Source organism: Musa acuminata, chromosome BXJ2-3, assembly GCF_036884655.1.
Source record: "Musa acuminata AAA Group cultivar baxijiao chromosome BXJ2-3, Cavendish_Baxijiao_AAA, whole genome shotgun sequence".
Lineage (NCBI taxonomy): Eukaryota > Viridiplantae > Streptophyta > Magnoliopsida > Zingiberales > Musaceae > Musa > Musa acuminata.
Window position 1 is genome coordinate 39,871,155 of NC_088340.1, and position 11,333 is coordinate 39,882,487.

General features: G+C 43.2%; 3 protein-coding genes across 7 annotated transcripts; 2 read left to right on the top strand and 1 right to left on the bottom strand.

The window, feature by feature from the left end:
• Nucleotides 1–847: 847 nt before the first annotated feature.
• LOC103978868 (low affinity inorganic phosphate transporter 4-like) lies at nucleotides 848–2,534 on the top strand. Its single transcript, XM_009394815.3, has one exon. It carries the CDS (start codon nucleotides 848–850, stop codon nucleotides 2,399–2,401), a length of 1,554 nt encoding a protein of 517 aa, XP_009393090.3. The 3' UTR covers nucleotides 2,402–2,534.
• Nucleotides 2,535–3,020: 486 nt separating this feature from the next.
• LOC135608207 (uncharacterized) lies at nucleotides 3,021–9,716 on the top strand. 5 transcript variants are annotated; one of them, XR_010485449.1, is made up of 6 exons: nucleotides 3,021–3,377; nucleotides 3,515–5,246; nucleotides 6,200–6,260; nucleotides 6,338–6,561; nucleotides 7,754–7,896; nucleotides 8,114–9,716. XR_010485449.1 is itself a non-coding variant. In XM_065100835.1 (5 exons), the coding sequence occupies exons 1-5, from the start codon at nucleotides 3,251–3,253 to the stop codon at nucleotides 7,797–7,799; spliced, it is 2,190 nt and encodes a 729-aa protein (XP_064956907.1). In that variant the 5' UTR covers nucleotides 3,021–3,250; the 3' UTR covers nucleotides 7,800–8,002. The 5 variants fall into 5 exon arrangements, 1 of the variants encoding a protein (XP_064956907.1); XR_010485448.1 differs by having other exon boundaries at nucleotides 8,743–9,716; XR_010485450.1 differs by having other exon boundaries at nucleotides 8,959–9,716.
• On the bottom strand, nucleotides 9,112–10,546 carry LOC135608208 (transcription factor WRKY19-like). Its single transcript, XM_065100836.1, has 3 exons — nucleotides 9,974–10,546; nucleotides 9,768–9,902; nucleotides 9,112–9,685 (listed from the first exon to the last, which is right to left on the bottom strand). Exons 1-3 carry the CDS (start codon nucleotides 10,276–10,278, stop codon nucleotides 9,112–9,114), a joined length of 1,014 nt encoding a protein of 337 aa, XP_064956908.1. The 5' UTR covers nucleotides 10,279–10,546.
• Nucleotides 10,547–11,333: the final 787 nt, after the last annotated feature.

An 11,333-nucleotide genomic window follows, 5' to 3' on the forward strand; every position in this document is an offset into this window, starting at 1 on the left:
AATGTAGAAAGCTCTTATATTTTGTATATATTTTTATTCATTTGATCTTTCTCAATCTACTGGTCGAATTCTTGCTAGTCTTCTTCGAGTACTTGATACCTTCATATAAAATTTTAAAAAATAAAAAAAAGATAATAGAAAGAATAAGGATTACTACTTTGGATCTATAGTATTTTGGATGAGTCCAAAAATACCTATTTATAATATTAAAATGAATATTTATAATTTTAAAAAAAATATAAAATCAATACTATATAACAACTTGGATAAAACGATCCTATCACATCTAACCTAAATTCTCACATTAATTCACGTATCTCATATTTTATCTCATCTATATCTTCATCTTTTTTTCATCCTAAGTGTTTGAAATACTTTTTATCAATTACATACTTCAGGTCTGGTCTCAATTCCAGGCAATAGACTAAGAATGAGAGAGAGAGAGAGAGAGAGAGAGAGAGAGAGAGAGAGAGAAACCTTCGACCTATTGATGCCTGGCACACCGAAAGGACAAGTTCAACTCCAGCAAAATCCAGCCAACAAGATTACATCTTATCCAAACTCAGCATTCCAAGCAAAACAAAGTTTGAGAGCTGGAGACTGACGTACCTCCGAGCGCAGCACAGATGGGACGCGCATGTCGAAGGCTTCGAATATGCTCCTCAGGTTCCCATTCTCCTCGATCATTTAACATCGTCTCTTAGTTTTGAACGTCATCCCTTGTTCTCTCTCCATGTGTTTGTGTCGCCCTTTGTCCCAAACCAACTATAAATACTACGCCATGGTGTTCTCAGCGTTGCAGAGCTGAGGAGGAACAGGGTCGACAGCAGCAGAGTTGTGGGAAGAGATGTCGTCATCGCCAAACCTCGCCGTGCTCGAAGCGCTGGACACAGCGCGCACGCAGTGGTATCATGTTACAGCCATCGTCATCGCCGGCATGGGCTTCTTCACCGATGCGTACGACCTCTTCTGCATATCCACCGTCTCCAAGCTCCTCGGACGCCTCTACTACGATGGCAAAGGCGGCGAACCGGGCAAGCTCCCCACGCCGGTCAACAATCTCGTCATCGGCGTCGCCCTCGTCGGCACACTCATGGGTCAGCTCGTCTTTGGCTGGCTCGGAGACAAGCTCGGGCGCAAGAAGGTCTACGGGATCACCCTCATCCTCATGGCCATCTGCGCCATCGGCTCCGGCCTCTCGTTCGGAAAAACGAAGGGGGCAGTCATGGGGAGCCTCTGCTTCTTCCGCTTCTGGCTCGGCTTCGGCATCGGCGGCGACTACCCTCTCTCCGCCACCATCATGTCGGAGTACGCCAACAAGAAGACTCGCGGCCAGTTCATCGCCGCCGTCTTCGCCATGCAGGGCGTCGGGATCATCTTCGCGGGCCTCGTCTCTATGACGCTCTCCGGGATCTTCCTCCACTACAACCCGGCGCCGACTTTTACTGAAAACCCGGACCTCTCCACCCAGCATGCCGGCGACTTCCTCTGGCGGATCGTGCTGATGCTCGGAGCTCTCCCAGCGGTCGTCACCTTCTACTGGCGCATGAAGATGCCCGAGACGGCGCGCTACACCGCGCTGATCGCCGGGAACGCAAAGCAGGCGGCGCACGACATGGAGAAGGTCCTCGAGATCGACATCCAAGCGGAGCCAGAGAGGTTATCCCAGTTCAAGTCCGCCAACGAGTACAATCTGTTCTCGCGTGAGTTCATCGGGAGGCACGGGTGGCACCTGGTCGGTACCATGACCACCTGGTTCCTCCTCGACATCGCGTTCTACAGCCAGAATCTCACCCAGAAGGACATCTTCCAGGCGATCCACTTGACCAACAAGGCGAAGAACGTGAACGCTCTCAGAGAAGTGTTCGAGATCTCGCGGGCCATGTTCGTGGTGGCGCTGCTGGGGACCTTCCCCGGCTACTGGTTCACGGTGATATTCATCGAGAAGCTCGGGAGGTACCTGATCCAGCTCATCGGCTTCTTCATGATGTCAATGTTCATGCTGATTCTGGGCATCAAGTACGACTACCTCAAAGAGAATAACCACATGCTGTTCGCGGTTCTGTTCGGGCTGACCTTCTTCTTCGCCAACTTCGGGCCGAACAGCACCACCTTCGTGCTGCCGGCGGAGCTGTTCCCGACGCGGGTGCGGTCGACCTGCCACGCGCTGAGCGCGGCGTCGGGGAAGGCCGGCGCCATGATCGGGGCTTTTGTGGTGCAAAGCTACACTCTGAGCCAGGAGCCGAGCAAGATCAAGAAGGCGCTTATCGTGCTGGCGTTTACCAATATGCTGGGCTTCTTCTTCACCTTCTTGGTGTCGGAGACAAAGGGGAAGTCCTTGGAAGAGATCTCCGGGGAGAATGAAAGAGTCAGCGGCAAAGAAGAACGAGGTGGAATTTAGGCAAGCAGGCGGTGCCGACAGACCAGCTCAGTCTATCACATCTTACTACAACATACATATCGTGCAAAGATATGGAGAAGAGAATAACCGGCAATGCTCCTTAGTTGCCTTCATCAGTATCATACATCTTACAATCTCAAGTACTGTATTCCCAGTGTGATCATATACCACATGTCATGGCTAAACAACATATATCGGATGGTCGTTTCTCTTATTGAAGCCAACGATACCTGATTCGATCGGACCACATTCGACATCTTGGGTTCCGATCAAATTTGCCATGTCAGCAGCGTCACACCAACCTCCGACGGTGCGCGTCCACACCCCTTTCCGACATCTGACAAAGCGTGGAGCCCACTCAAATGAACCCCACCGTTAATCTCGTTCTATGTCATCAACACGTGTTACTCTGACAACGGTGTCGTCATGGGTACGTTTGGGTCGGTCTCCTCGTTCCTTTTAAGGATTCCGAACGGGAATGCTTTTCTACTTCTCATTTCTTTTCCTTTCGCATACCTTCATATCAGTGGATTCTGAAGTGACCCACACATGGGACCCGCCTATTCTCTTTCGGTTTGTCCAATCAAAATAAAAGGTCGATGGACGACGCGTGCATCAATCTCGATTCCTCCTTCCCCTGCCTCCGGCTTTTGCCGCAAGATGACGGAGACGACTTTGTTCCAAAGCGAAGACAGATCTCATGGCGGAATCCACGACGAAAGACGTAGCCTTCCGTTAGGATGATTCTTGTTGGTGCTCTCCTCATCGTCGTACGTTCTCCGGTGCTCCAGTGATGGCGGATGCTTCTTTTGTTTGCTTCTTTCCGTAGGGGTTTGAGGAGTTCCAGGAATGGCGGAGGGCGGTGGCGGACGAGCCAAAGCTCGGTTCTTGCGCTGTCCCAACTGCGATGCTCTCCTCCCGGATCTCGGAAATTTCACTGCCTGCCGTTGCGGTGTTTGTGGTTCTACTGTCCGAGGTAAAAAGCCCCTTCCCTTCTGTTCTTTACGGGAACAAATTGGGTATGGGTTGAGAAAAATACGATATTTATGTCGATCTAGTCTTGTTCCTGTTTTCTCTCGTTGAGTTCCTTGTTGTTTCTGATTCGTCATACAGCAAAGGGAGATAATTTGGCAATAGATTCTACTCCAGAGAGATCTTATAATAGGGTCGATCTGAGACCGTTTGCGAGTGAACCACATGATGGAATTGGGAGGTACCGCCGATCTTCGAAAGCTCGATTTAGCGATTCCACATCCAGTGAAGATGAGATGGCCAAAGGATCGAAAGAGGAGCGAGGAACGAAACCTGACAGGAACAGAGTACCGACATTCTACCGAACGACACGAGATCGGATGAAGGCCACTCCATCACCAAATTACCTGGAAGAAGGGCCGTCTGCTTTGCATGATGGATCTTATACTGATGACCGTTCCAAGAAGCAAGATCAATCTTGGATTGATGGAGTTGACCACCTGAGTCAGAACCCGATCCAGCTTCTGAAGCAGCTTGATGAATTAAGAGATCGGATCGGTCGACCATGTGAGGTCACTGAGGAACCAAAGGAAAGGATGCCATTGAAGCTACGTGGGCTACATGTACCTGAGAGAACTTATGTTCCCGCTGCTCAGTACCCAGAGAGATTAAGGATCCGTAGACAACTCGATGTAGATCCTTTGGTCTATAATCATCATGATGAATTTGATCATGAGCCTGCCTGCTCTTGTACACACTGCTATCACAAATATAGGTTGTTGCCAGACAGGGTTGTCCCTCATTCTGTCAGCTCCCAGAGCCGGAGAGGTAGTTATCTTGTGCAGAATCGTGGGTCCTATCCTGTCAGGACACAGGAATACAATCAACGGGTGCGATCTCGAGAGCCTCTTATTCAGAAACGGGCCACGATCTCCAAAAAGAAGGACAAGCATCTTTGTCAACCTTTTGCTGGTGCTGCTCCTTTTGTATTATGCTCTAATTGTTTTGAACTGCTGAGGCTACCGCAGATAATTCTACTCGTGTCAAAGAAAATCTGCACGTTATGCTGTGGATCATGCTCCGAGGTAATGTCCTTAGAGCTTATCGGAAAGAGGCTTGTTGCTTCTGCCACTCCACCATCCACAGCTCAAGCTGAAACCAAAGGCAGTTCTCCTGTCGAAGTGAAACAAATTAAGCAATCTAAAGCCCATATTATTGGAGAATCAGATACTTCTTACCATGAAGCTGATGATGGCCCATGCGAACTTATGCAGTCGACAGATGACAACCCTCCAATATCTAGTCAGGGACTGACGGAAAGAGAATGTGTGTCACACTTGAGTGACGCCGAGAAAACAAAGAGACCTTCAATGTCTTCCAATACGTCTGATAACGTGGAAAGCCCAGATAGTGCAACATATCAGAGAGCTACACCCAGCACAACAGAACTTCCATTTCATGCAGAAGTCTTTTCAGATGCTGCAGGTTCACCAGCTCAGGATCATCTTGGACACCCATCATCCAGTCAAGTAATGGATGGTTCCAGAAATGGAGGCATGAATGAATATTCTGATCGGGAAACGGTAGTTTCCTACACTGACAAGTTTCGGCAGAACTCTGCAAAAAATGAAGTGGTTACTGAGATTGATGTGTCAGGGCATGAATATCCCAGTTCTAGTTTTTCTGGGGATTACCAGGAGAAAGAGAAATATGAAAATCAAGCTGGGATTGGCATGAGTGATGATTCATTAGTTTTTAGTCAGCTAGTGCAAGATGAAAGATCTGAAGTTTCAGTCAATGGTCACCCTATTGTTGATCACTTGGTTAGGAAAGCTGAAAAACAAGCTGGACGCATTTATCCGGGAGAGTATTGGTAAACAATTCATCTGCTTGTCTGACATGAATTTCAGATGCTATTATATTCAAACTCTGATTGAAATGAAATCCTTTTTCCATCAATTGCTTTATTTGGTGAAGAGCAACATCAAACTTGAACATCATTAATTTTTTTTTTGATTGATCATATTAAAAGAAAATGCTTAAAATAATCACTTCTTAATACCTGTATCAATTTTAGGCACTGTGTTTGCTCTTACTGTATCAGTTGGAGAGGTAACCTCCTCATGTTAGATGAGATGACTTTATAAAATTGCCATCAGTAAGATCTAATTCTTGTAAAATACAAATGATCTTATTGCTGTTCTGAAAGGTAAAATCTTCTAGGACAATAAGATTTGTCCTTTAATTATGCGTTATATGGCATTTAGTGCGAGAGAGAAATGTAGGACTTCAAGTAATCAAGCATATAATGCTTGCTCTGAATCTCAAGATTTTGTTAGATATAAGAAGCCATATGTTTAATTGCACTAGTTAAAGTTAATAAAGTATGATAAGGCTTACACTTTACATTTCTCATGCTTTGCCAAGACTCTCTGTTGACCAGTTGATGATAAATAATATCAACAGACATCGATGTTCTCTCCCTCCTTACAATGCAAATTACTGTGTGATGCTATTTAATAAGATCTTGCCATTATTTTGAGAAACATGATATTCCACTTTGTATATAAGCAGAACATACTTTTTATACTTTTAAGTAAAGGTCTCAGTCCAAGCGGGCTGATCAAACTTAGGATTCTTGCCAATAATTAAATTGTTATGATATCTAGGAATTGAGGTTTGTCTGACAGTCATGTAGTTTAGCTGCATATCTTGTTACTAGCATTATTTTGCAGTCTTTTTGTTTGGATTCCTGATATCAAGTGACTCTCAATAGCCTTATCTATCTGAAGATACAGTATTAATTTTCTGCCACATGTGATTAAGGTATGATCATCGTGCTGGATTTTGGGGAGTCATGGGGCAGCCATGTCTTGGGATAATTCCGGTAAGGGAAACTGATTCCATATTGATGCAACAACTTGTGTAACTCATAAATGGGTTAACTTCGGCTCAAACTTGCAGCCATTTATACAAGAATTTAATTATCCTATATCCAAGAATTGTGCTGGTGGGAATACTGGGGTTCTTGTTAATGGAAGAGAGCTACATCATAAAGACCTAGCTTTGCTGGTTCGACGAGGACTCCCAACTACAGCTGGTCGATCTTATGTTCTTGAGTTTTCAGGGAATGTTTTTGATGAAGTCTCAGGTGAAGAGCTGGGTAATCTTGGGAAGCTCGCACCAACGTGAGTCTTTATTTTTACAGTCACATGAAGTTATTGTCTTGTGTCTTCCATTTCTTGTTATTCTTTATCAGCATATCTAAACTTTGCTCCTTCAGATACTATAATCCAACAAAACCAATTTACAATAGTAGTGTTTTCTTTCCTTTTTTTTTGTGGTTCTTTTAGCCGAACTCTTTTATTGACATTTTTTTATTACTGAATGATATTCTCTCTAGCATCATTTTTGGATGCTTTCACGGGCAGGATTATAATCTGTTGATGTTTTAATAACAAGAATATTAGTGCTGGTCAAAAAAGAAATATAAGTCCAACTTTTGTAAGTCCTATGGGGCTTCCAGTAAGATTTTGATGATTGGTCCTCAACAAATAAAAAGGACTTAGAGAAACATATGGTTCATAAATGTTTGAGGTATTGTAATTTCACAATAAACTTCTCGTTAGAAAGAAAAGGTGTAGCAGATAGCATCCTTGATATTTCGTGATGTGAAACATTATCTTTTCAAAGTAATGTGAAACATTATCTTTTCAAAGTAATGTGAAACATTATCTTTTCAAACATGTAAAACAGGTTGGTCTAGCAATATATTACTGATTAATGTCCTTCTATGCTATAACTGATGTAATGCCTCCTGGGAATTTGTTTTTATATGCAAGGTTGTATGCCACTGCTGCTTCCTTGGAGACTACTGGCATTGACATTAAATTGTTACTTGCTACGAAAATAACTGTTAATGTTTCTAGGAAAACATTTTCCATATGTCAAATGTGTCTTGATTTGTGCCAAGGTTTGAAAAATCTGGAGCAGTATCGGGATAAGACTGTCTCAGGAATAAAGGGAATCGGATTGAATCAGTCTGATTGAAGGATTGTATCATGGCAAAATTTTATTAAAAAAAAAATGAAGTTGAACAATAAAATTAATAAAAACTCTTATCTGAATTTGTTACAAGTGCCTCAATTGTTTTTTACAGGTGTCTGTTCTCTTATAGAAATTGCAATTGCAAAAGTTCATCTCCATTCTTCTTTGGTTGTTATGTGCAAGCAATTTATTAAATATTCCCACATTCTTCAATAAAGCATATCAACACTTGCAATTGCTAGGAGAAATGATACTGCATCTTAAAATTCCAGTTGTTGTTCCGATACTTATATTGAATTACCTCATTGCTGAAGATATATATGTATTGGACAGAGTTGAGAAAATGAGACGGGGATTTGGTATGAAGGTTCTGAGGTGATTAGCAAGCTAGTGGCATTCATTTGTTGCTTCAATTCCTTGGAACACTTGTAAATGTGAGCAAGCTCCATAAACAGTTGAATGACAAAAATATAGAGGTAATTCTTTAGTAGATATCGTTACATGATTTTTCGGTTCATGTTTTCTCCATTGCACTTTTTCATGATGGACATAATGTCATTGGCGATTGTTTCTTTTTTGTAACTCTCATGTTTTGATCATTCCTAGGTACTCCATTTTCATTCTCTAATATTGAAATACATAATGACATTACAGCATCAATCTTCATCCTTCACTATTGTTTTGATTTAGCAGGAACAATATATTCTTAGAATTTGGATCAAAATAACACCTCCAAATACGGTACATGTTTTGCAAAGAAACACAGTGCTAAATACATGGTACAAAATAAAAAATTATTATTGTAGAACCAAACCTTATCTTTATGATTCATTAGTTTGCCTTGGTGTTGGAAGGGTCCTAACAAGAAACATGTCGCCCTGATGAATGTTTCTTGTGTCGATAGTATATGTTTGGATTTGTTGTAATTGTTTGCCTTGCAATTAGATTACACTACCTGCAGTCTTCAATAATGCATGCTTTGATTAGCTGGAATACTGCCTCTATAGATTGCCTTCATTGAGCAGATAAACACGTTGCTTAAGCCATGATCTATAGATCTCCGTATTACAAGAGCACACCAGTTGGATTTTATTTTTGTGTATATATATGAAGATAACCTAACACATGATCCAAGTCACAAAAATATTATACATAAAATAAATCCTTATAAAGCAAAAAAAGAATATCTTCGTGACTTTGTGCACTCTAGCAACTTTCTGTGAACATGGACTGTTAGGTTTTGAAAGATTGGTGTGTGTCGATGTCTACTTCCAGTGTTGCTCCTTGTCAATATCCATGCTTATAACTTTCACTGCTTGTAGGCACCAAAACCATCCAAAACTTTTGGTGGTAGGAGAGTCTATGACATGTAGTTGCTGTGGCCTCACTCACCTTCATAAATCTTATCAAGAGTTTGATCACTAATGCAATTCCTTATTGCAATTTCTTCATGCAAAATGGATTCAAATTTTCCAAATGCAAGCATTATTCATTGATAATTCTGTGTACATATGATCCTAACATTAGCTGCCAAGCAGTCTGTCAGAGAAAGACGCTTGATAGATGAGAAAGAGGACAGTGAAATTGCAGGGGATTTGTTCAGCTTCCAGCTAAACCATCACTTGGCCCGGTGGGGATCACCAGTCGTGCTCATTCCTCCTCTCCAGGCTTGGATTCATCTGAGTGTTGTTTCATGAGAAGAAGCTGGAGAAGTCCGATTCGAAGTCTAGCTCATGGAGCATTAAATCCATGTCCGCAGCAGCAGGTGAATCTGAAGCTGAATTAGCTCCTGTGACGCCAGACTCGGGGCTCTGAAGCTTGATTCCTCCTCCTTTCAAGCTGTATGGCGAGAACGAGAAGTAGGTCGAGTCTGATGTTGGGGAGAGGAAGGCGGGCGACGCTCTGCTAATGAAGCCACTGTCGGTCGTCGTGGAAGGCGACGCGAAGGAGAAGGAAAGCGAGGTCTGGCCATGGCCGCCCAACTCCAAGTCTTCCGTCTTCACTTGGAGCCCCGTTTGGAATCTCAAAAGCAAGTCTTGGTTCTGCTGCTGCCGATCCGCGGGCTCCTTCTCTTCCTGCTGTTGCTGTTGCTGCTCCTGCGACAGCCATGCTGATGCTGATGCTGGTGCCGCAGGGCTCTTCGGAAGGCAGGTGTGCGCCCCATGATAGGTCACATGAAATAGCAGCGGGTCCTCGTCCGATCGCTGCACTTGCTTCGTCGCCGGGCAACCCTGCATGATGCGATGTGTGCACCTGTAGTAGCCTCTGCAACAAGAAACATTTCGACCTTCCATCAGTATGTGAATCTTCGGATCAGCACAAGCTGATGTGAAGAACAGCTGCTGACCTTGGATGTTTGGACCCGAGGATATCCTTTTGGCCGTACTTCCTCCAGCTATAGCCGTCATCGACAGGGCCATGGACTCCGCCGCCGGCGCCTGAGCTCACTCGCACCACCCTGGTCCACCTGGGCAGTTTCTTCCTGCAGAGTCGATGAAACCATATCAACGATCCAGAGAACAACGATCTCGCACTTCTGCCAACTCCTCCTACCTCTTCTTGGACATCTGCTCCCTGAAGGTCAGCTTGGATGTCTCGCTCCGGGAGCTCTCGCCGGAGGAGCGCGGAGAGTCTCCATCTGCAGGCTGCGGGTTGACGTCCGGTGCGGTAGACTTGGCCATGCAAATGGCCTTCTCGATCGACACGAGCAACTCGTGCAGTAGCGATCTGCGGAATTCATCTGTAGAGTGCCGGCCATGTTCAGCTTCCATCTCTCTCGCCAGCTCCTGCACTCGAGCTAGCTCAGCCAGCAGAAGCCCTGGTTGTTCGCTTGCTTTGCCTCTCTCCATCTCCGGCATTCAAACCGAGCTTTCAGCTTGATACCACCGGGAAAGGAATGGAAAGGCAAGAGAAGGTGAAGAGTGGGGATGTAAGTGGGATGGAAGAGAAGGGAAGGTGGGAGGGAGTTGCTTGGGGGAGGAAGAACCAAAGGGAGCTGCTTTATAGGAACGCCTCGTATAACGCGTTAGCATTAGAGCCTCCAAGGAGAAAGGGAAAGCTTGACTTGGAAAATTGACCTCCATTTTTAATACTCTTCTGCTGCATCGTCTGTCTATCCCAAGTCATATCTAAGACTAGTCATTGGGAAGAAGAACGATTCGAGGTTGATTGATCTGGACGTTTGACGATTTGTTCACAGTGAGTTCAGGGCATAGAATAAAGAAACCTGAAGGTGGGGAAGCTGCATGGAATTCAGCAAGAACCTTCAACCCACTTACGCGTCATCGTGTGAAACGGGCCGACGCTGATCTCAGCGTCCTGACATGCTTAGGATAAAAATTATAATTACATTATTATAATAAAAAAGTTAATATCGAAATCAAAATCAAATAATGATCAATCAGAATTAGGATTAAGTATCTTTTGATATTATTTTGAGAATTTTTATTTGATTTGTAAATGGATCGTCATCCAATTTAAAAGTTATAACGATATCGATTATTACACAGAATTAAATTTTAGATTTTTCTTATTTTATTTTTTATAATATCATTATAGGAGACTTATGGAGATTGAAAATGGTTCTAATATCGTGTATAGTTCTTAGGAGGTCATGAGAGCATAGGAGTCTAGAATAAGAAAGTAAGAGAGTCTCTCCTAAGGAATTTTACCAAAGTAGATTTATTTTTTATTGATCGATAATCATAATCAAAATCTAATTAAATCTATAATATAACCATTAATAGTATTATGGTATAATATTTTTTTATTAATATTTATCTTAATATGCTTGTAACCACTAGAATACTTATAATTTTTAGATAAAAAAATTATTATGGTGTCATCACAAAATATTTTCTATGACCTGATTTTATGTAATAAATCAAGATTTAAAATGAAATTCTACTGTCAT

What these genes read in the sequence shown, in the direction of transcription:
- LOC103978868 (XM_009394815.3), top strand. Translation starts at nt 848, where the DNA reads ATGTCGTCATCGCCAAACCTCGCCGTGCTCGAAGCGCTGGACACAGCG.
- LOC135608207 (XM_065100835.1), top strand. Translation starts at nt 3,251, where the DNA reads ATGGCGGAGGGCGGTGGCGGACGAGCCAAAGCTCGGTTCTTGCGCTGT. An exon ending in TTGTGGTTCTACTGTCCGAG is followed by an intron (nt 3,378 to 3,514) that starts GTAAAAAGCCCC and finishes TTCGTCATACAG; the next exon opens with CAAAGGGAGATAATTTGGCA. An exon ending in CTTGGGAAGCTCGCACCAAC is followed by an intron (nt 6,562 to 7,753) that starts GTGAGTCTTTAT and finishes TGTATTGGACAG; the next exon opens with AGTTGAGAAAATGAGACGGG.
- LOC135608208 (XM_065100836.1), bottom strand. Translation starts at nt 10,278, where the DNA reads ATGCCGGAGATGGAGAGAGGCAAAGCAAGCGAACAACCAGGGCTTCTG. An exon ending in GAGCAGATGTCCAAGAAGAG is followed by an intron (nt 9,903 to 9,973) that starts GTAGGAGGAGTT and finishes TCGACTCTGCAG; the next exon opens with GAAGAAACTGCCCAGGTGGA. An exon ending in CTCGGGTCCAAACATCCAAG is followed by an intron (nt 9,686 to 9,767) that starts GTCAGCAGCTGT and finishes TTCTTGTTGCAG; the next exon opens with AGGCTACTACAGGTGCACAC.